We start from the raw sequence: 22,039 nt of genomic DNA, 5'->3' as shown, positions 1-22,039 counted from the left end.
AAAACTTTCAAAGCCTTTATTGCGGGTAAATGTATTGTCTCAAGGCTCCAACATCCGCCAAAGTCTTGCTTGAGTGCTCGAAATGCCAGCCTACGACAGCATCTATTTAAAAGAGGGCACAATACGGATGCAACTGACAGTTGAGAACAAAGGCTGATACTAACGTCTAAGAAGCTTCAACTGCTACCCTTTCCAAAGCCCAAACTCTCTTCAAACTTCTTCCATTTCTTCCCAATCGGTTGAATCAGCGTGAACGCCGCCCCTGTCTGGTTCATCTCCTGGACCCCATTCGTCATGTACAGCGGCGTCATCTCCCCATCGTCACTAAAGAACAACTTGGGCCTCTCCCTGCGCTTAAACACTTGCCATGAGCCATCGGTAAATGTGACGTTGGAACTAAACGCCTCCTGGAGCTTGAAATGCCACGGCCCTGTTAGCTTGCGAGAAAAGAGATGGGATCCAACTCGCGGCCACTGTTGCCCGTCGTGCTCGACGTAGTCTATCAGCCAGTGGTTGATCGAGTGCCAGTTTCCGCGCTTGTCGCGCCAAAAGAAGGGATCTTCGGTCCACCAGGGGTTCTCCCGCTCCGACACATTCCATGTTGCTTGGTATTTGAGGTTGTAGTCACCATCCCACGACTTGGCTGTAAAGATGGAGTAGTCTTTCATGCCGAGAACAATCTCGCTTGTAGGGTTTTTAGGCGTCCAAAGGGGAAAAGCTGAGGGGTTTGTTGCGTGAATGCCGGCTGGGCGGTCGCTGTTGACAACTACCTCGAAAGGAGACCAAGGACCGCGAATGTCGTCTGCGGTGGAAACGGAGATGTTGTTTGGCCATCTCGTGTAGCTGATGCTCTCGCACTTTGTGTACTCTTTGTCATAGTCGACACCTATGGCGTACAGCAGATATTTATCGTCTGCCGGGCTATAGACAACGTCTGGATTGTGACGAAAGTTGGGAGATATCTCATCGGCGTAGTGATATGGACCTTGAGGGCCGTCATGTGACTCAGCGCGGATGATGTAGGAGTGAGGTCGCCAACCCCTGAGTCCACAGCCATGTGTGAACTGGACCGTTATGAGGTGGAAGATGGAAGCGTTGTCACGATCTTGAACGATTCGACCACCCCAGGAAGCATTGGGCCAGATGTTGAAGTCATCGGGACCTGGAGGCTCATAAGTGTTGTTGTAGCCAGTGTATCGTGTTGCAGGGGCAAGGTCGAGCCGACCGCAATCGTCACCAATCCAGCCTGGATCACAATGACAGACTTTGGCGCGCCCCTTTGCATTGGATTGGTGTTTGGGTGATCGTGTGCAGATGCCGTTCAGGCTGCAGTCTTCATCCGTCTTACAAGGGCTGGCCAAGGCGATGAGGGAGGTAGCCCATAAGCTAAACACATAAAGAAGACGCATGGTTTCTCTACCGAGGCCCGGTTGACCTGTTCACGGAGTTCAGAGAATCACAAGGACGGGATCAAGTTGCCTCATATACTTATGACTGGGAAGGATACTGTTCTATGGCCGGAATATTTAATCCCGAGAAAACCTGGATGTGAATACCCGGGCATCGGAAAAAGGCCTTCATGCTATTTCTCGACCTCCAACATTCCACTTCAGGGTTCCCCGCAACAACCTCCCCACAGATCGGCGAGGTATCTCGGTTCAAGATTTACCGAGTAGGCTAAATGTGTTTTCAATGAGTAACTTGACCTATATAATAGTGCAGACTGCTAGCTCCATGATGGGAAATCTGGCACTGGGAGGAGGTGAGTCGTGACGAAAGGGGCAAGCCATGCCTCCACGGAAAATACAACGGTCAAGATCAGTCGCATGATATATCTCTTTAAGGTACTTACAGAGGGACCAGAGACTTGAGATAAGCAACGAGTTGAGCTTCTAGCCCGCGTGCTGGCCTGGAAATACTTTGGGAAATCTGGCGGTCGAGGTGTCTAGAGACTGGTCGAGAGGCCAGGTTGTCTAGGTCACTCAAAGATAATATTGAGGCTAAAGAACAGGCACCTGAGAAGATGCTAGACAACGGAAGGATGAGACAAAGATTTGAGTCGGGTCTATGAAGGAGGTCCGCGAAAATGATGATACCCAGACAGGAAGATGTAAAAGGGGCAAATGGTATTAAAACCTAGTGACCACTTGCAAATACAACTAAAGTAAAAGATGAGACATTAAAACTAAGTAGAATAATCAGATCCATCTAAGCGATCCTCATGCTACACGTCAAGGTATCTTCGTATACATCCATTTCCATCAAATCATGTTCTCGTAGCCACGCATGTTCTAAATACCTCATATACCATCGTCGATATCGGGGCACAAGCTCACCAAGGCATCAACAAGCCAGCTCCAGCAAGCATACCAACAGCCACCGCGAGCACTGGAGCAATTCCCCGAGCTGACAATGTAGAAGCCGCATTGTCATCGTCGCCGCCTTTGTTGTTATTCTTGTCCTCGCCCTCGCTTCCACCTTGCTCCTTTGCCTTGGCAATGTCCGTTTCTTGATAGACAAGGACAACCGCAGGATACACCGTGGCAACCACCCAATCGCCCCATTTCTCTTCCTTACCCGTTACATCGGCAATGGCTACTGTCGTGGTGGTGTATTTCTCCGTCACTGGCGCCACAGAGTAGATCCCTTGCGTTACCGGGGTGCCCTCGACTGTGTAGACCGTGGTGATGGCATCTCTTGGGTAAAAGGCTCTGCACACTGACTTGTATTCGAATGATTCATGAGGGCCGAGGGCGGAATTGCAGGCGCCTCCGGCAACACCCGTATATCCACTATAGTTGCATCAATTTAGTTGCAATGTTCAAAGCATGACTTGACTTACCTTGGACAACAGTACGCAAGAGTCTCAGACGGCCTCAAAGCATTGGACCAGAGTTCTTCAGGGCCAACCCACTGCTGCATTCTGCCAGTATAGCCATCAAGCGGATCCTTGGTAAAGACACCACTCGCATCAACCGAACTGGTATTCCCAGAAAGAGCAAACGTGCCAACCGTGCTCCAGCCCTGGGGACACACCAGCCCGGGTGAGAAGTAGGGGTACCATGCCTGGATGGGGCGCTCCCAATACGAGGTCGCGTAGTCATCGTATACCGAACCAGAGGGCATGCAATCCCCCACGTACCCGCCTTTGCACTTGGGGTTTCCGAATTGTATGGCGAGGTTGGTCGCGTTGCCGTAAAAGATACGGTCAGTCGTCTCGGTGGCGCATGATGACGGTGCTGTGAATGTTGTGGTGAGGGGGCCGAAGTTGGTGATGGTGTGGCCAAAGTATTCTGTGAGCGACGGCATTGTGGCGGTGGTTTTGGTGTTCCGCAGTTGAGCCAGAATTTGGGAGAAAACTTGGGGCACTAGGGCTTAAATAAAGAGCCTTATAGCAAGGCCAAGCATTTATCGTACGCTCATGGTCTACTATACGATCCAGACGGTCCAGACGGTCCGAGTTGCCAGGTCCTTTTAAGAGCTCAACTCTTCTCGCTGTACAGGCACACCGCAGGGCTAAAAGGGCCTCGAACCCGGCGATTTCTGCTCAGAGTAAGGCGGATGGCTTAGGCACTGACTTGGAGAGGCACAGTTGGAGAATATTGTGCTGCCAAGACGTTCGAGGCTTGCAGGGTTGCAGTAGGATTCACGGAGCTGCCACCGCTTTTAGAAGGCTCCGGAGATCATGACATGGGGTGACTGGGGTACGGAAATCAAAATGACAAGGCTGAATTGCGGAATAGAGAAACTGTTAAATGCGGCGTGTGTAAACTGATGTATCGTAACTTGAAGTCAATCGCTTTGCCATGATATTATAAGCTCATCAATGCATCCAACTCCTAACCATGCTCTCAAACGCTCCCAATGAATACCCTTGCAAATCAAGTCCGTTACGACCTTAAGCCGCAGCAACTGCTGTCGTCGTCGAAGATGCCATCATCATCGCTTGCCACTGACACATGCAGCTCAAGAGGGCCATGAGTGCCCATTGTGTGCCCAGTTCTCCTGTGAGACCGCTCCCTCGGAGTTCAAACGTTCCAATCTTTGTCATGCTCTTCCAGCTAGCACTGTCAGCCCATACGGCGACAACCTCCTTTCCATCGCTCGTGAAGCCATCAGGGCGGTCTGGTTCTTCGCCAGAAGCTTCAGCGTCGTCGCTCGGGTCGTCCACGATGTTACCAACGCGTACCAGCTTCCATCCCCACTTGGACTCTCCTACGCTCTTGACTTCGCTGCCGTGGGAGCGACGCCACTCGAAGCGTTCAACGTGTCGGTTCGCGCCCTCGCCAACCTGCAAGCCGAACCAATATCTCTCAGGCTTTCTGTTCTTGTGGCGCAAGATCTCGACGCTTTCCGCGACGTCGGTGCCAGGGATGGCGGGGAGTTGAATATTGAAGTCGACCCTCCAGCCGTCTGGCTTGGCACCACCGAGGGCTGGGGAGTCGGGATCGGGACCGTCGTGCATGATCATCTTGCCGTAGAAGCCTTGAGGAAGAGAAATGCAGTAGATGGGGTCCTTGTCTGGCTCGCCGAGGCGGACGATGATTTTTGTCCATGACTTTTTGAAGGTGGCGCGGATGACAGGGGGGACGCCCCTCTGAGCGGACTCGAGGGACATTTGCGGGGAGGGGATTTTTGAGTCGCCGTGGCCCATTGTGAAGGTGTCGATGTGTAGATCTGAGATGCTGGTGTTGAAGATAGTGAGAAGAGGTTTTGGATATCAATGCTTTGATGATGCAAACATACCTCCTTCTTGGCGGGGTCGTAAGCTCTTAAATACTGAGAGCTCGAGATAGCTCTTGAGCTCTGAATTCCGATGGAGCGCTCCAAATGACCCGATGTGGAAGTGAAAGTGTCGATCGTCAGCAATGCCCCAGGATCCCAACTCCGCCCCAGGGGATTTTCAGCCCTGGGACAAGGGGATGAGACATTCTGATTGGTTGAGTCGGGGTACGCGCTTAAGTTGACCCTTGTCGATCAACCCAATGTCTGAGCTCTGTGTGGCTGTGATAGCTTCACCAAGGCGGAGCTGGCTGGGCTGGAGGACATGACCTCATCGAGCACGATAACGATCAGAAACATGCAGGTAGATAATCACTGTACTCGAAGGTTTAAACACGTGAAAGAGATGTGGACCACAGAGCAGTGGGTTTTGATGCTGTCATGTGTTGATTACTGTGTTCTTTGATATTGTGCCCGATGCCTTCTTTTGGAGACATGATTGATAACAACAAATTGACAACAAAGAACCTAATTTTTCGATGTTGGTATCAAGCCCCAGTTCTCCTTCCAAGTCGTGATCCGACACCGTTATCGACAATGTAACAATAATGTATTCTTTATTATAGTTGAAACCCGGCCCTCGGTGGGATAACTGAGCCAGAAGACCGACAATGTAACAAGTATCCAGTCCGTCAATATATCCGTATCAACCACATAGTAATAGACTCCCGTCTTTAACCCCAGGGCACGACCCGCAGTCGTGAGGTGGGAGTCAGAGGGGGCCCTGGGGTTAGGAACATCCTAGCTCAAAATAAACCAAGACAAACCAAAACAAACCGAAAGATTATCCTCCCTCTCCCCCGTCGTGAGGCCAAACTGGGGACCTTGGGTATACCCCACCTCCTTGGAAGGAGTGGTTGAAGCCGAAGAGCGCCTGGAAGCTGTTAGCGAAGCCATACTCAAGAATCCCGGATGTACTCACCTCTCCCGAACAGTTCGGCACACAGCGGGCTCGTTCTCCGATGAAAGAGAACGGCCGCAGGCAGAAAGAATGCGAGAGGCCCGACTTGTGAAGAATCGCTGAGCCTGCCATGACACTTCTCTTTCTGCCCGCAACCGCCCCAGTCCTGAACATGAGGCTCGCAGGGATGTCTATTGCAAAACATGTGGTTAGCTATCGTGAGTGAAAAGGTGGGGGGGTGTCCTTACCTAGCTCACGAGGAGCTCTTGGAAACTGGTGCGATGCAGAAAACCCAGCTCGTATAGAGCCTCTTGCAAACCTGCAGAGGGCCGTAAATGTAGAGCCTCTTGCAAGCGCGTCCGATGCGTCAAGGAAACGATGAGTTTGGTGTTGCTCTGGGGGTGCAGCTCAGGATGGTGCGGCCTAGGAGGGCGATGTGGTTTTGTGATGATGCATGATACGCGAAGGACAAGGAAAAATAGATGATTTTAAAGGAAGAGAAGCTGGTGCAGACTTGGATGAGGCCATCTTGATGTTGGGTAGTGGTGCTTGTTGTGGAGGGAGATCAAAGTGGAAGGGAGAGAGAGCGGGTGACGTTTTAACAAAGGCAGAGAATTTTGTGTGCGTGGGAGATTCTAGGCGAGTACTTATCCCTTTATCGGCGCTGATTCACTGCCCCTCGGGCGGTTTGCTCCGTTGTGCTGGCCGCTTGCTCAAACGCCAACCGTATTTGCCGATTTCATTTTCTGCCACTGGCATCGTTTGCCCTTTGATCCCGTTTTGGAATTATTACAGATTCACATTATGCCTTTCTTTGCCTTGCTCGGCATTGAATCAGTCACGATGCATTCTTATATACTCTCCTCTTTGCCCCTCTTGAGCTCCCTAGACTTGTCACCTTTTCACACACTTCCTACCTTCCACCGATCGATCAAGCTGCCAAGATGATGTCTTAGGGATACAACATCTTGCACACAGACGATGCCGAGTACTTTGGTCAAGTCATTGACGATATTGCTCGAGAGTTACTCGCCTACGCCGAAGGAGACGAAGACCGGGCCTTTACCATCTGGCGCCCCCTGGTCGAGGACAGGGAGCTTGTCGCCGAGATGCTCGGCAATGGCTTGCTCGATGCCATCCTGGAAGAGATTGTTGCTCGCTACATGCCTTCTCCCTGCACTCTCGGAGCTGGACGCTACACTTACATCCTGGCTGTTGTTGCTGCCATGAAGGTTGGCGCCATCATTGCCCCTGTGCACTTCGAATTCGCCAAGGCATTCACACCCCACCTCGTCTCCCCCTTCCACCAACTCCAAGTCCTCACCGCTTGCGAGGAGTACAAGAACAACGGCAAACGCTGGATATTTGAAGCCATGTACGCGAGAACGCTCTCTCGCCACAGGACCCGGGGTGCAAGAGGAGATCCCAGACTTGGAAACGGCCTTGGGTAAGTAGTCTCTACTTGTCTTCTTGTTTAACATGAGCTGACCGCAGTATATATAGACACTCGGCCGACGAACTTCCAGCGAGACATTGCTGCAGCAAGACGTGCATCACCTGCGGGAGTCCGAAGCCCCGTATAATCTGCAAGGGCTGCAGGATCTTTCGGTATTGCAGTAAGGGCTGCCTCGAGCATGATAGGAAGCTTCACAAAGAGACTTGCCCTACGCGGCCATACGATGGCTCTTTCGGGGCGCAGTGGTACATGGAATGATTTCTCTCATCTTGCCACCTGGCCTACTCCTCTGTATGTGATTGATTTTCTCCGATGACCCATGACAGTCGCTGATAATCAAAACTTAGCTTCCATCCTGATGAGCCGTTCCCGAAGTACAGAGTTGTGACTCAGATTATGAAGAGGGAACGCGAGCGGAATATCTGGAGCGGGCGTGGAGAAGAGGGAACAAACTCGCAAGTTGAGACTGAAAAGGCAGTTCTGGTGACGATTTTACGTCCCCCCTCATATTTTCAAGGAGCTTTAGGCATAGGAGAAAAGATCACAGGTTTCAAAATCGAAGCAACACAAAGTGAAGGGGACATACCCAGCACATTGTGCATGCCCCCCCTGCCACGAAAATCTTTCCATTATGTGTCTGGCCCAGATACTTCCTGGCTGTAATAACCTTGACAAACCGCAGGTGTTCGGATATGCTGTTCCTTGGTTATCTCGACAGATCATCGGCTCAAACGCGCGCCAGGTGGCAGTCAGCCCGTTCAACTGCCCACACGCTATCGAAGAAAGGGGTAAAATCTCTAGGCCAAAATTAATTTCTCTTGCTCAATGCGTTCTTTTCAGTATTTCCTTGCAGCTGCCTTCTCTGCCTTGGTGGCCGGGGTCTTGCATCTTCAGCCCACCAAACGTTGGACCACGCACGTGGCTGGGAAAACTAAGACGGGTTTCCTCTGCGCAAAAAGTAATCCAATGGCTCAGATCATCTATCGATTTTCGGCTGCAGTATGCGGGTATGCTTTATGATGGTCAAGGCCTTGGTTGAAGCTGGTGAGAAAGCTAGATGCTGCGACTTGTGGTGTTTTGACCTTAGACGTTCAAGGGTGAAATATTGGGCGTGGGAGAATGGCATGGCAGACAGGCAGGCATTTTCTGCCATTGGGCAACAAGTAAAGGCACCCCTCCAGCATTGCCATCAATCGTGTCTCAATTGTCCAGCCACCTTGACTTGCAAACTGCAGGCATCGGCATCACCGCCTGCAAAAGAAGCAAGGCACTCTCTGTGAATGCAGATCAGGCTGCAACAAGGTTCAACTGTCAAGCCAATTCAACGTTTGTCACCCGTCAAAGAAACGGCTCCATTGACTCTAATTCGACGTCACCCGCTAACTAACGTCCTTTGTCATGCAGCCACATTCCAAACGATCCGAGCCGAGCCCAACACGTGGTAACATCATGGCATGTCACCCATTTGCGTGCGTTCCATGCCGTCCATCTCAGACAAGCAAGATGCATATCGGATACCGGCAGCCTCCGCATGAAATCTCCCCCCTCCCCTCCCTCACAAGCTTCAATTTAAAGATCGAAAAAGAACCTCGGGACCAGGGGCACAATCACCAACTTGCGGGGTTACGGGGGCCACTAAACCTCCATTGGCGACTCATCCCGGATGGACCGGCCCAAAAGGTCTCCTTACCCATGCCAAGCTCCGGGGGAGCTTGGACGCGTGGACGAGGGCGAGACCAACAAATAAATAACGAACCCACCCAGGACAAGAACGGCAGCTCGTCTCTCAGCTGCATCTGATCTGCTCAGCTGGCCTCGTCTGCAAAAGTCTCGTGTTGTCAACGTCTTCTCTCGTCCATCAAAAAGAGACATCCATCGCTCTTCTCACGCGACACTTTCAGCCTCTCCCTTCAAAATGCGTCCCTTTACTCTTCCCTCGGCTTTACTTGTCGCCGCCGCTCTCGCCCAGAAAAGCAAAAATGTGGAATGTGCCGATGGCTTGTACCTGGTTGTCGCGCGAGGCACAGGCGAGGAGAAAGGCGCTGGCATCACTGGAGAGGTCGCTGAGGATGTCGCCGACCGCGTCAAGGGTTCCATTGTCGAACCTCTCGACTATCCAGCAACGTTCCTTGACCCAGACTACGATGAGTCTGAGGCTGCCGGTGTCAAAGCCATGACTGAGCTCCTCACCAACTATCACAGCTCGTGCCCGGATGGAAAGATTGCAGTCTTTGGCTACTCTCAGGTCAGTTTTTTGTTCTTCGTACAACTCTAACGATATCTAATGCCATGCAGGGTGGCCAAGTTGCTACAGACACCTTTTGTGGCGGAAGCGGCGGCAGTTTTCCAGATAACAAGCCCATTTCTACGGATCTAGTCGAAGACAGCGGTGAGCATCTCACATCGAGAACCCGCATACCGCAGTAACTAATTGAAGCAGTCGTTGCGATCATCATCTTCGGAGACCCGAGCCACGTGGCCAACGCGTCATACAACCAGGGCACCGGCGAGAAGAACGGCGTAAGTCTGGCCGTGTGACACCATGCTATAGTCTCCAATGGCTGACTGGATTACAGGTCTTTGCCCGCACCAACATTACGCTGTGCGAGGATCAGTACACCAAGACTGGAATTATTCGCTCCTACTGCGATACGGGAGATACATACTGCGATCGAGGTAGTGATGAGGATGTGCATGGGGAGTATGTGTCCAAGTATGGCGACGAGGTGGTCGAATACGTCGTAGACCAGTATGAGAAAGCTGTTAGGGAGGGAAGTAAGAGCACGAGCACGGCTACGACTACTGGAACGGCTACAGAAGCGTCTACGGGAACCGCGACTGGAACCGAGACTGGATCTGCCTCGACTGCTTCAGAGACCGAGTCAGCTGCGACTTCAACACCCACAGCCACAGCCGCTCCTGGCAATGGTGCTGCTGGCTTGGCCCCAGGTCTTGCTCTGGCGGCTGTCCCTGTGTTCTTGGCCATTTCAGAGCTGTTGTTTTAAAGTAGAGTAGGGAGAATCTTTTGGATGTAATAGATGTTTGATTTACATAGAGCACCTGCTAAAGCAACCGCCCCTGAAGGTCGCAGTGACAATTGAGAAGGTGTCAGAGTATGGCCCCTGAGGGTTTCTTTGGTAGCTTCGATGCTGTTCGTGAAGTACGACGCGATGGCCGGGGAGAGGGCTGCTGCAGGTTAGCCCCTGAATATCCGTTCGATCGCCTTTGACGCTAGAGGCTTCGACGAGACAGCGAATTCGTTCAGCGAAGTGCAGTGCAGTGTTGATAGGAGGCTTGCGCGCCCTATCAGCAATCGTTCTGCCTCGTGATAGAGGTGGTATGGCCGCAGCCGATGGATGCAAGGCGCTGCTAGTCTTGACGACGTCTGAACGGTGCCGGGATGTTTTTGAAACCTATTTCGCATCTTAATTCGAGGAAGGGGAAGAATTTAGAAGTGAGAGAGAAGTGGGAGACTTGCAAGTCAGTTAGCAGACAACCGTAGGGGGGTCACAGCGCACAGAAGACCTGGAGCAGCTTCTCCGGGGAATTACATCGGCGAGATACAGTCTGCGGCGCACATACGCCCATGGACAAGCCTCAAGGATCGATCAAAGTCCTTCTAGTGACAATGAGGGACTAGCATACAGGAACACAGTCGTGTTTGTCACGAGTGCGTGCCGAAATGGTATCAGGTACCCGTACAATCGATCGTAGAAGCTTCGAGCACTTCGACCACAGGGACCAGAGCCTCAAACGAGCGTGGCCTCCCTCAATGTGTGCCCGTAGAGTCCTTCAGCCACTCGGCACATGACCTGCCACCCGTATGCCCCCCCTCTAGCCTCACCAGCCTCGCCGTCCCCTGAGAGGCTCGCACGGAGAAGAAGCCCCGAGGCAGTAGCCCTAATCGTGCGCGGGAGTTAGGGCTAGATGACTGTAAACGAGGCCATACGGGTGCATCTCCTTCCTTCCTCCTTCTCGCCCGCACAAAAATCTTCCCACAAACCTCATTTTCCCACCTCGCACACCAGCATCATGGTTTTCATTCTCGACGTGCTGCATTTCACGCTTCTCCTAAAGTCTGCTTCCTCTTCGCATCCTCCTCGCCTGCTCCTCTCTCTCCGGCTCTGAATCACTGCGAACACCACGGCCCTTGACATCTCCTGCCAAAGCCAAGCTGGCCACCAGGTCAAGACGATGGTAAGTACCCGTCTCTCCTTTCCTCGGTCCCCCTTGTGATAGTACAGGTAGCTAACTGGATAGAAGGAATAGAAATTCTCGTCGCTTGCGCTCACGAAGCGCAAGGGCTTTACAGCCCGTTGGAAAGCCAAAGTCATGGCTAGAGGCCCCCGAGAAGCTCCCCCACAAGGTTCGTCTCGCGATGCTCTCTCTGCTCCCTCTTCACATGCTCACACCCTATCGCGTAGGCGGCTGCCTCCGGGGAATGTTAAAAGACTTCCCCATCAGAAGGGCTCCTGCGGCCCTTGTGACTGCTCGGCTGCTGTTTGCCTTCTTCAAGCCAATCGACAAGGTCTCCCCCGTTTTCGGCCTCGGCAGACTGTGACAACCGAGAATCATCCGTCGTTCCCTCTGGGTCTTCCTTCTTTTTGGTTTATTTTGGTTTGTTCTGGTTTGTCTTGGTTTATTTTGGTGTCGGCAAGGAGCCCCCTCCCATCTCCCTCGATCACGATAGAAAACCTCGTGGCGCACTCTTCTTCCATCCGCCCCTCGCCCGTGGGGCCCAACCACCACTCGTTTCAGGGGGCTTCCGCCGGCTTCTCGGAGATCCTCCCCAGTTCGACAACGAGCCCCAGACGACCGGGCGTTTGCTTGCCTTTCGCTCTTCAGCCGTCGGCTTCTTGCCTACAGGGCAACAGGGCATTTCATGATGCGGTAAGAGCTCCAAGACGTGGAAAGAGTTCTACAGCAGTAACTGACAGTCAAAAGCCATTGTCCATCCCCACATAATCTCCTCGCTTGGCACTCGGTGCCTCAGAACACCACTGTTTTTCTTGGTTTGTTTTGGTTTGTCTTGGTTCATCTTGGTTTGTCTTGGTTCACCATGTGTTATGTTTCCTGTTTTCTCTTTCCCCTTTCTCTTTCCTGTTTCCTGTTTTCTATTTCCTCTTTTGTTTTGGTTTATTTTGGTTTGTCTTGTTTTCTTTTGGTTCATCTTGGTGGGGAATCTGCTTCGACTGCATCCCGGTTACAGAGTCCGAGAGGGACTATATTTGGCCTCCTGGTACCGAGAGCGTCAAAGAGCAGCTGGGATTGCCACGAGTCCATACGTGCCTCTGATGTGGGAACGACAAGACGTTTGAGAAGACCTGTGAGGTCTGCTGGGGACACCAACCTCAGGAGGACGACGGGCCCATCATTCACTACTCAAATGGGACCCTCGACCCGGACTAGGAAGCCGGATCTTCCATCGAGACTCTGAATGGGGATCATCTCAATGATAACCTCCAGCCGCGATACCCCACGTCGTCTTTCGGCCCGTACTTTTATCCCATGACCGTTCAGCCTGCGATCTTCTGGCTCAGTTAACCCATCAAGGGCCGGGCTTCAACTATAATAAAGAACACATTGCCGTTCAGCCTGCGTTCCCGTACGCGACCTTCCCCCATCCAGCCATGATGCCCCAGGCTCCCTGGCCTCGGCCACTCCTTTTCCCCAAGCCGTTCTCGTCTCGGTCTTCTAGCTCAGTTATCCCATCGAGGGCCGGGCTTCAACTATAACAAGAACACATTGCCGTTCTCAGCTCGGCCAGTCCAGATGCCCGCGGCGCAGATGAACGCCAGGATCCCAGCAACAGTATGCTGCCTCATCGTTCGTTCCCTATTTTTCTGGCAACCAAAGCCAACTTGGCTATCCTGCAGTTGCCGCTCATCATAAGACGACTGAGCCATCAGCCACAACAGCAAAAGACACAGTTATCAATACATGATGGCATGTTCCCGGCCCAGTTCCTATCTCAGCTAGCCCCGCTGCCCTGGCCATGTCAACCGACGTCGAAAAGGACGATCCAAAGAGGAAGCAGAATGATCCCCTTGTCAACAAATACCTTCTCCATGTGCGGGTCAACGGTCAGGCTCAAGCCGACAGAGACAGATCGCAGTACCAGGAAGACCAGAAACTGTGGCTGCTGGCCTCTTTTGGAGACATCATTGATACTGACGACAACAACAACAACAATCATTCCTCTCGCAACATCCGAAACGATCTACAACCAACCCCTCTTAGAATGTTGTCGGATTCTTTCAAGAAAGAGACACGCAGAGATCCTTCTAGCACGGCTACAACAGAACTGAGCACAGTACACATTGCACATCTACCACAAACGCAAACGGTGATGACCGGGAGCGATGGGCCAATTGGGTTGGGGACTTCAGGGACGGATTCACTGCTGGTCAGGGACAAATGTACATTGTTGGTTTGTCGGAATTGTTGAGTAGAGCACCTCCCTTGTCATGAAGACAGCGAGTGCCATGCATTATAGCAAAGGACACAGTTATCAACACAACATCAACATCAAGTCTAACTGCATTGTACTACATTGACTCATTGTTTCGTTTGTGCTTGCTCGTGTTGGTGCCTTTTTCGACCAGACCTTGCCGCAGATCGGGGAAGTGGACAGGGATAGCTAAGATGCGTAGAGGAGCCCGACTGAACCTGTATTCTTCAACTACCTTAGGTCCAGATCACATGGATTTAAAAAGTTGAAATGAACACAGGGTGAGTATCAGCACATTGTAGGGCAGGGCACCAATTGATCTACAACACTCCACCATCCATGATCCGTGGATGGTATCACGGGCCGCATGCTGCAGTGGGAACACTCTTCGATTCCCGCCTCATCAAACTCTCTCTTGCAGCCAAAACGACACAAATGGCACTTTTTAATATTATTTATCCTTTCAAGTCCGGATAATTACCATGCAGAGTGATTTTCGGATCCTATCCCCTTGACGGTTATTGCTCAGTGTGAAGGGGCGCTAACACTGGCCAGAGTCTTCTCAGAAGGTCTTACCCCAATCAAAAGGAAGCATATTTTGAAATTCAGGGAGCGAAATAGAATGCAAGTTAACCTCGAATTATTTTGCCAGTGGTTTTCCAAGGTGTATGAGAGATGTGGGTGAAAAGAAAAAGGCCAAGTTGTCAAGGTGTAAGCTAGCCCGCGTCCAAAAAGAGACCAAGTCTTGAGCAACTTGAATAGACATTCTTTAGAATCCGGCCATCACAAGTATCCAACTCGACAATCCTTTGATCTAGAGCAACTACATCAAGATGCTCTCTTGAGTCTCCCCTCTACACACCCACCAGGGACCCCGGGAACGCGCCAGGTATGGACGAGTTCGAGACCGGCAGCCTCCAGAATCTTCTTGAAACCCTCTTCCGTTCGCTCCTTGCCTCCCATGGTCATAACAGCTTGGTCAAGGACAGCAGAAGCAAAGTCTGCTTCTCCCACACGTGGAGGTAGGACCATCTCGCAGATGAGGACTCGGGAGTCGGGGGACATTGCTTCAGCGAGGCGGGAGAGGATTCGGGTACTGGTTGGGTCGGCGTAATCGTGAAGGATCATGCGCATGAAATAGGCTTTAGCACCTGGAGTCTCGTGTTAGTGACGGGCTTGTGCAACTGGCTGGTGCTTCTACCTTTGATGGGCTGTTCTTCCATGAAGTCGTGTTCGACAAGCTGGACGCTTTCAGGGAGGTTCTCCTTTCTCCTGGCAAGTCGGATAACCTCTGGGCGTTCCTGAAGTACACAATTCTTGGGTGTGAGGTCAGGGTGAGCCTCCAGAATCTTGTTAAGAGCCAGTCCCTCGCCGCCCCCGACATCGACAAGCTCCACGACCCCCTTGGCCTCCTCTTCAGCAGTATTCTTGAGCGAGCTAAAGTCAAAGTGACCAGTCACCGGAATTGCAACGTCAATGCCTGACATACCAGTCTGAAAGGTCTGGAACCGCTCGGGGTGTTGCATCATGATGCTCCAGACAGGAGTTCCCTCCTGCTTGTAGTAGGCAGTGTACGGGTTGTGCAGGGGGTCCTGGGGTTCTTCAAATTTGCCCTTCGAGACAAGGTAGTCGTCAAAGTTGTGCATGTGTTTGAACCATTCGTCGTACCTGGGAGGTCAGATCCCGACCATGATGCCCAGGTTTCAGGGGAAGCTTACATGGCGAGGAACAAGTGCCCAGGGGCAGGCTTGTCCAGGATGTACGCGAGGGAGAACTTTGTATGCTTGTACTCTCCGCCATCGGGCTCGGTCTGGTCGAGGAAGCCGGAAGCGACTGGAGTGGGCTGTCAGAACGGGCGGTGAAGAGAGGAGTTGGATAGGAACCGACCGAGGACGCGTCCCATACGCTCTAGAAGATGGATGTTAGTGGAAGGGACAGTGACATAGGTATTAAAGAAAATCAAACGCACCGAGGAGAGAGCCTTGCACGCCGGTGGCCTGGGAGAGGTCTTTGAGGGATATGGAGCCACTTGCGGGGATAGCGTCGAGGACCTTGAGCCTCATGAAGGTTCGGATGGCGACCAGCTCTGCGATCTAGAGACGGTATAAGCGATCGTCTGCATGCAAGAGGCATGCAACGGAGTAGAATGGGCCCTGACTTACATTGAGGCCATGGTAGTTTGGTTTCTGGTCTGGCGTGATGAGGGCATTTGTGAGTACCCTGGCTTTTTCCAGAACGTGCACGCGTGACATGTACCCATTAAGGTCCGGAGCATCAGAGTATGCCTGAGCAGCCTGTGCAAGGCCATTCACAAGGTCATTGACTTCCTGTTTGCTAGGGAGGGCCATAGTGGCAAGGTAAACGCAGCGAGAATAAAGGCAATGCTTTGTACCGTACGCTCGTCGGTGTAACAAGCAAGTACAGGCTGGTTTTTTAGGAATTCTATAGGAGGAAAATGCATGGCTAGGGCCCTGTAGTCCACTGAAGCAGGGCTGCTGGGTTTGGCACTGGCAATACTGCTGCGAGCGGGAGGGGTTTTCAAAAAACATCCCCTGCAGCTCTGGACTCCTCCATCCCGCACCATCTTCCGCCACAGCACGCGGACAATAACAACAGCCTCGAAAGCTTCACCATTTCAACCTGATTCAAGGGGGAAAGTCGCTCGTGAAGTCATGGAGCCGAAGAAGCAGCCCGGTGCCCTCCTCCGGAGCGTCTCGCGCATCTTCCGTCGCAAGCGCAAGGAAGATGACCCAAACAGCGACAACAAGAACGGAGAGGCGAGTTCCTCTGCACCTGCTAACGTTGTCTTTGATCGTCCTGCGCACATTCGGATCAGCGAGTTCATGTCGGTGATTCCTCTGACTGCTGAGGTCACCTACATCGAGCCGATCCACTGGGTTGACTACGAGCCTCGAGGCATGTACCCCAACAGCATCATGACGCGTCACTTGGCCGAAATTGCTCAGGAAGTTCGCCTGGAGCTCCAGAAAGACGCCAATCATGACGATACCTGGACTCAGAACCAGGGATGGGCACTCCGCAACAATGTCGAGGTGAGTGCGCCCTTGTTGTTTGTTATTGACATCGGCTAACGCCGTTGGCAGCTTGTCAAGCATGACCTCGGTCACTGCAAGTACACGATGCTTCTGGACAACAAGTTGCACTTGTCTCCCTTGCCCAAGTACCCCAAGACCATCCTCGATCTTGGTACTGGCACTGGAATCTGGGCTGTTGATATGGCCGAGCTCTACCCTTCTGCTCGGATCATCGGAGTCGATCTCTTCCCACTCCAGACCAAGATTGTTCCACCCAACGTTCGCTTTAAGGTACGCTGTCCGACAAGTCCCAAACCCCTTGTTGACCCTCCTCATGCTGACCTGACCAAGATCGACAACGTGGAGGTCGACTGGCGCTGGGGCGAGTCCATCTTTGACTTCATCCACGCCCGTGAGCTCACCATGACCATCTACGACTGGCCCAACCTCATCCAAGAGGTCTACCGTGCCCTCAAGCCCGGCGCCTACTTTGAAGTCTCTGGTTTCGTCCCCGACTTTCGTTCCGACGACGGTACCCTTCCAAAGGACTCTGCTTACGTCAAGGTGGGCAAACTCAACTTCGAGATTGCAGAGCAGCGAAACGTCTCGGGCTAGGAGCCCATCCGCTGGAAGAGATACCTCGAGGAGGCTGGATTCGACAACGTCGTCGAGCGAGCTCTCAAGCTGCCCATGGGTCCATGGCCCAGTAACCCTCATCTCCAGAAGATTGGAAACTTTGAGTTGCTCAACTGGCGCGACCAGGCCATGACCACTTTCAGAAACATGTGCCAGAACGCTCTTGGTGGTGATCAAACCTACTACCATGAGATTCTTGCCCAGGCCGAGACAGAGGTCTTGAACCCCAACATGCACAGCTACATGCCCTTGTAAGTCACTTGCCCCCCTTGCACCACAGAGCTGACCAGATGTCCAGCTACGTCATTTACGGTAGAAAGCCTCTGGATGCTAAGCCATGCGGTCCGCGACCCGAGAAGCCACCCGTCGTCCGCGAAAAAGTCTAGTGGATTGGTTGGGAAGATGGGGAGGTCAAGGGGCTTTGCTGGCCACCAGGTGGTAATGACGATCCACCCATGATCTAATGGCGATCTCGCACCGTTGGTTCAGAGAGGCAGAGGTTGAAAGTTTGGCGTTGATCCCGAAAGGCGTCTACATTCACTGCGGGCATGGACAGAGACTAACGATCTAACATCGAGGGTCTCCGCCAAGACTCGGGGACAAAGGATCTGATTTTTGGACGATAACTCCCGAATGGTTTCTGCATTCACTGCAGACACAGACAGATACTGACTGACCATCTACGGACGACGGTATCTGTATCTGACTCGGGTAGTATCAGGGGAGGATCCAAGTCTTGGGCGGTAACTCCACTTGCTTCGGGGAGGGACATGGTCTAGAAGTCCAAGTCGGACCTCGACTGCATTTGATTCCGAGGGAGGAATAGGGAAGTTGACTGGGACGGATTTAAGGCTCAAGTTTTTTGTTCGATACTTTTCGCGCCTCGTCTGGTCTACGGCGCTCCATGTACGGTACTATATAGTTTGAGGAACAAGCTTTCGAGACCAGACATGAATGACCAAAAAACTGCTCAAGGTGACGTGAAGTCTTTGTGCGGAAGTCGTACCGAGGATTAAGGTAGTAAAGGAGAGTGGCCTTGACGATGGCTGGCGGAAGGGAGGAGGTAGGCGGGAAGGGTCCAGCCCTATGGCAGACGGAGCTCTAAGCACAGAAGGCTTGAGCCAGCCGGATTTTCGTACAGCGTGGATTTAATGCTGTCGGTATACGCGTATCCAGAGCACCTGTCACCACTGGAGGCAGGCATTGAAGACGCCAGCAGCAATGGATGCCGCCTACAATAGTGACACGGCAGGGTCACACATCTCTCTATCCACTCACGGTGTCACTCTAGAAACTACATGGTAGAGCCAGTCGAAGAATATCTTTGATGCAACGGCGCCACGGTTGCACAAGCAGAGCAAACCCCGCAGCCTGCAGTCTGCAGGCGCCCGGGAGAAAGGGTCCAGTGGGGGCTCCGAGAAGCTTCACTTTTTCTTTGGCGCGACGTCGGGCAACCTGGGACTGTTTCAACACTGAAATGAACTTTGACGACCTTAGATAATTGCAAAATGGGTTCAGGGCGATTCTAATCTTCACAGAGAATTTGGCAAGGCAGTGCCATGGAGTGGGAAAGAGTGCTATTCGGCTGCCTCCTGCAGCACAACGCTGTTACTTTCGATTGTATTAAATACAGGAACCAATATCATCCCACATGTTCTCCTGAAGCTTCCAGAGGATTCATAGGCCGCCGCTGGGTGGTAACGGTGCTCGTTCTGCTCATGGTCGAGGCAGGGAAATCAAAAAACTCGAGGGGTCGATGGACGACGACGAGGTCGGGGACGGTTTTCTCGTTCGAACCGCAACTTGAAGAGATCCCCTGAATCTCACCAGTTAGAAAAATGCCTTGTTCAACTTTTGAATGAGATTTCATACCTTGAAGTGTCAGACCTAACGGTACATGGGTCTGGTCATGCGAATGGCTCGCAGGCACGGCAGCCACTCAGGCACATCCTAGATGCCCAGCCAGATCATCATGTAGCAAACGAAGAGGAAAAGAGCCCAGGATCCAATACAAAAGTTCTTGGAGGTCCAGGCATACCATTCTTTGTTCTCCTCGGAAGTCATCTTGAATTTTTTTTGTCTTTTCGAGTGTTGGGTTGGATGCTATTGTTCTAGTGCTGATGGCAGTGTGGCGGTACTGTTGTGTAGAGATGATCGCTGTAGGTCGCCCGGCCCCTCTAACAGATGGTACTTTTCTTCCGCCTCAGCCACTACCAGCCCAACTTTCTGGCACCTCGTCTTGACTCACCTTTTCTCTCCTCCAACGCTGAATCAGTCACGCCGCGAAACATTCTTCCCCTTCAGCGACCACATTCTTTTTCTTTCTGCAAACACTTCATTCTTTCTCCTCTTCTATACTAGATACCACAACGTTCTGCTAGCGACCATCTTCCCCGTCTGCTACAAGTCTCGTTTGTTGTTATCTTCCCCTCCTCGAGCGTCATCGCGTTCGCAAAAACATCACTTGTTCTCCCTCACATTTCAATCACAAGCCCTCGCACCACCAAGCCCGTACCGTGTTCCTCTTCTGCTTGCCCTCTTTGTTCCCTCACAAGCTTCTCCCTCCCCCTTTGCTGTTTGCCTATCCGTCATCATGGGTGGCAAAGCCTTCGCAAACCACAATCCTCCCCTGCAGACGCCGCGGATGCCAGGTTCAGTCTACCATGAAGTCAAGAGACGCGTGGAGCACCGGCTTTCTAAGGCCTTCTCCGTCGTTCGCTTCCCCATCGAGGGACCGGCAAAGCAGGACTTTGGCGACGTCGACGTCTTCGTGACGGGTCCCAGATTCCAGAGCCAAGGAGACGAGTACACCAGAAGGGAGTACCTTGATCACATCAGCGCTGTTCTTGGAGCTACAGCCGTTATCGAAGATGCAGGAGTTCAGGAACCGTCTGCTCACTTTGCTATCCCTTGGCCTCGCGATCTCGAACACCTTTCCGACTCGCCTAACCCTCAAGAGCCGACGTACGCTGTTGCCGGACCTTCTTCTCACCCCAGTACCTTTTCTCAAATCGATACTCCAACCCCTCGCAGTTTCTCCGCTCAGATCGACACTTCGTCTTATCCCAACTTCTCTGCTCCAGTCAACACTTCTGCTCACTTTGGCGCTTCTGCTCCTGCCGGCCGCTCTCCTTACGACAGTGTTCCTTCACCTGGCAGTGCTTCTCCTTACGCTACGTCTTCTACTCCTGTCGCTGCTACTACTCCAACTCTTCCTTCTTTCCCTGCTGTTCCTTCTGCACACTCCAACGCTGCTACTCCTACCGAGTTCCCCCTTCCAAGATCCCGCTTCGACGGAACTCATGCAAAACCGAATCAGCGTCCAGACGTAAGTCCTCCTGCCTTAGACTCAGTTTTATTGTACAGAATCTAACAATACTCGTAGTGGCCTCGTTCGACAGAGCTCGAAATGACCCTTCCTGATCGAGAGTTCAGACATGTCAGTGGTGCCCAGCAACGAGGTGGCAGATCTAGAAGTCTCCCTCCCGTTCGCCAAGACCCAGAACAGTTTGCCCCCAGACAATCACGACGCTCCCGGTCTGGTAAGCTTTTGTCTAACTTGAACTCGTTTTGAAACAGAGACTAATGACATGGGACAGGCTCCGCTCGCCCCTACTCCCGAAGAGGACCGGCGCGTTGGGAAGAATCCCCCAACGAAAACAGCAACTCCCAAGAGGTTTGTTATTTCTACTGACAGACTAGACAAAAATAAATGCTAACTTTCACCTTAGGAGTCTGTTTCTGCCCCCTTCTCCCGACTCAGCTTCGCCCCTGATCTCCCGTCCAGCCGTCCCATCACCCCAGCACGAGAGCGTCGTCTTCACATCCAGGTCGACGTCCAAGTCTTCGACTCATCAAGCCGGTTGCACTACATGCTCTTCCATCACGCCCATGGAGACATATGGCAACTCCTGGGAAACGTGATCAAGCCCTACGGTCTAACCGTAGACGACAAGGGACTCTGGCTGCGCATCCCGGAGATCGAGGACGCCGACAGGAAGAGGTCAAAGGTCTGGCTCACCGGGGACCCAGACGAGATCCTCGGCTTCCTTGGCCTGCCGTACACCCGTTATTGGGCAGGTCCCTTTAGGGACCTGTACCAGATGTACGAGTATGTGGCCAACTGCGTAACGTTCTGGGTCCCCCCCGCCGACGAGACCGAGTCGGCTCTCCGCGCCAACGACCGGCGACGGATGAAGCAGCGTCCCGCCTATCGAAAGTGGGTGGAGGAGTTCAAGCCTCTTTGCCGAGCGCAAGGCCGGTTCTCCGACGAGCCCATGACCCGCAACCAAGTCCGTGGTCGTGCCTTTGCGAGGTTCAATGTACGCCAGACGTACATGACTGAGCGCCGGGCCTTCTTGGTCGAAGACCAGAAGCGCCACATCCTCAAGACCATCATCGAGAGGATTGTTCCGCTCCCAGCGGAGGGCGCCGCAAAGGAGGACTTCCTATACAGGACAGTCCTGGTCAGGGCTCTGAAGGAGATCGTCCTCGACTGGAACCGGGGGCTATATAGTATTATGGCCCCTGGGAACCTTCGGGATGACGAAGGTTTCTACCATCTTGGTAGAACCGAGTCATTCGTCCTTGAGTACAAGGACAGGATCGGCAAGGAGGCCATGGACCTCCACCACCGGAGGATGAGGGAGAAGAGGGCACATGAGCAGCCAAGCCGGGTTTAGAGATACCCAGGCATGTGTCCTATCCTGGAGGACGAGTAAGTTTACCTTGTTTGACTTGGCATGAAATCTTTCTAACTTGATAATAGCCATGAACAG

At 52.5% G+C, this 22,039-nt stretch overlaps 8 protein-coding genes across 8 annotated transcripts; 4 read left to right on the top strand and 4 right to left on the bottom strand.

Annotated features, from left to right (window-relative positions):
- Positions 1–176: 176 nt before the first annotated feature.
- NCS54_00786700 (Hypothetical protein) lies at positions 177–1,409 on the bottom strand (the record flags this gene model as incomplete). Its single annotated transcript, XM_053153272.1, has 1 exon — positions 177–1,409. The coding sequence occupies one exon, from the start codon at positions 1,407–1,409 to the stop codon at positions 177–179; it is 1,233 nt and encodes a 410-aa protein (XP_053009247.1).
- A 923-nt stretch (positions 1,410–2,332) lies between these two features.
- NCS54_00786600 (Hypothetical protein) lies at positions 2,333–3,309 on the bottom strand (the record flags this gene model as incomplete). The annotated part of the gene is made up of 2 exons (XM_053153271.1): positions 2,333–2,792; positions 2,843–3,309. 2 exons carry the CDS (start codon positions 3,307–3,309, stop codon positions 2,333–2,335), a joined length of 927 nt encoding a protein of 308 aa, XP_053009246.1.
- A 589-nt stretch (positions 3,310–3,898) lies between these two features.
- Positions 3,899–4,654, bottom strand: NCS54_00786500 (Hypothetical protein; the record flags this gene model as incomplete). Its single annotated transcript, XM_053153270.1, has 1 exon — positions 3,899–4,654. One exon carries the CDS (start codon positions 4,652–4,654, stop codon positions 3,899–3,901), a length of 756 nt encoding a protein of 251 aa, XP_053009245.1.
- Positions 4,655–5,870: 1,216 nt separating this feature from the next.
- On the top strand, positions 5,871–7,397 carry NCS54_00786400 (MYND-type zinc finger protein samB; the record flags this gene model as incomplete). The annotated part of the gene is made up of 3 exons (XM_053153269.1): positions 5,871–5,901; positions 6,662–7,130; positions 7,187–7,397. 3 exons carry the CDS (start codon positions 5,871–5,873, stop codon positions 7,395–7,397), a joined length of 711 nt encoding a protein of 236 aa, XP_053009244.1.
- A 1,657-nt stretch (positions 7,398–9,054) lies between these two features.
- NCS54_00786300 (Hypothetical protein) lies at positions 9,055–10,144 on the top strand (the record flags this gene model as incomplete). Its single annotated transcript, XM_053153268.1, has 4 exons — positions 9,055–9,384; positions 9,435–9,528; positions 9,580–9,659; positions 9,716–10,144. 4 exons carry the CDS (start codon positions 9,055–9,057, stop codon positions 10,142–10,144), a joined length of 933 nt encoding a protein of 310 aa, XP_053009243.1.
- A 4,274-nt stretch (positions 10,145–14,418) lies between these two features.
- On the bottom strand, positions 14,419–15,938 carry NCS54_00786200 (Methyltransf-2 domain-containing protein; the record flags this gene model as incomplete). The annotated part of the gene is made up of 6 exons (XM_053153267.1): positions 14,419–14,741; positions 14,792–15,258; positions 15,309–15,423; positions 15,478–15,498; positions 15,560–15,683; positions 15,753–15,938. 6 exons carry the CDS (start codon positions 15,936–15,938, stop codon positions 14,419–14,421), a joined length of 1,236 nt encoding a protein of 411 aa, XP_053009242.1.
- A 324-nt stretch (positions 15,939–16,262) lies between these two features.
- Positions 16,263–17,647, top strand: NCS54_00786100 (Hypothetical protein; the record flags this gene model as incomplete). Its single annotated transcript, XM_053153266.1, has 5 exons — positions 16,263–16,643; positions 16,695–16,916; positions 16,977–17,189; positions 17,241–17,512; positions 17,560–17,647. The coding sequence occupies 5 exons, from the start codon at positions 16,263–16,265 to the stop codon at positions 17,645–17,647; spliced, it is 1,176 nt and encodes a 391-aa protein (XP_053009241.1).
- A 2,207-nt stretch (positions 17,648–19,854) lies between these two features.
- NCS54_00786000 (Hypothetical protein) lies at positions 19,855–21,943 on the top strand (the record flags this gene model as incomplete). Its single annotated transcript, XM_053153265.1, has 4 exons — positions 19,855–20,589; positions 20,647–20,803; positions 20,861–20,937; positions 20,993–21,943. 4 exons carry the CDS (start codon positions 19,855–19,857, stop codon positions 21,941–21,943), a joined length of 1,920 nt encoding a protein of 639 aa, XP_053009240.1.
- Between the last annotated feature and the right edge of the window lie 96 nt (positions 21,944–22,039).

This window comes from Fusarium falciforme, chromosome 6 (assembly GCF_026873545.1).
Source record: "Fusarium falciforme chromosome 6, complete sequence".
Classification (NCBI taxonomy): Eukaryota; Fungi; Ascomycota; class Sordariomycetes; order Hypocreales; family Nectriaceae; genus Fusarium; species Fusarium falciforme.
Note: the sequence above shows the minus strand (reverse complement) of the source record. Positions and strands in the feature narration are given on the sequence as shown.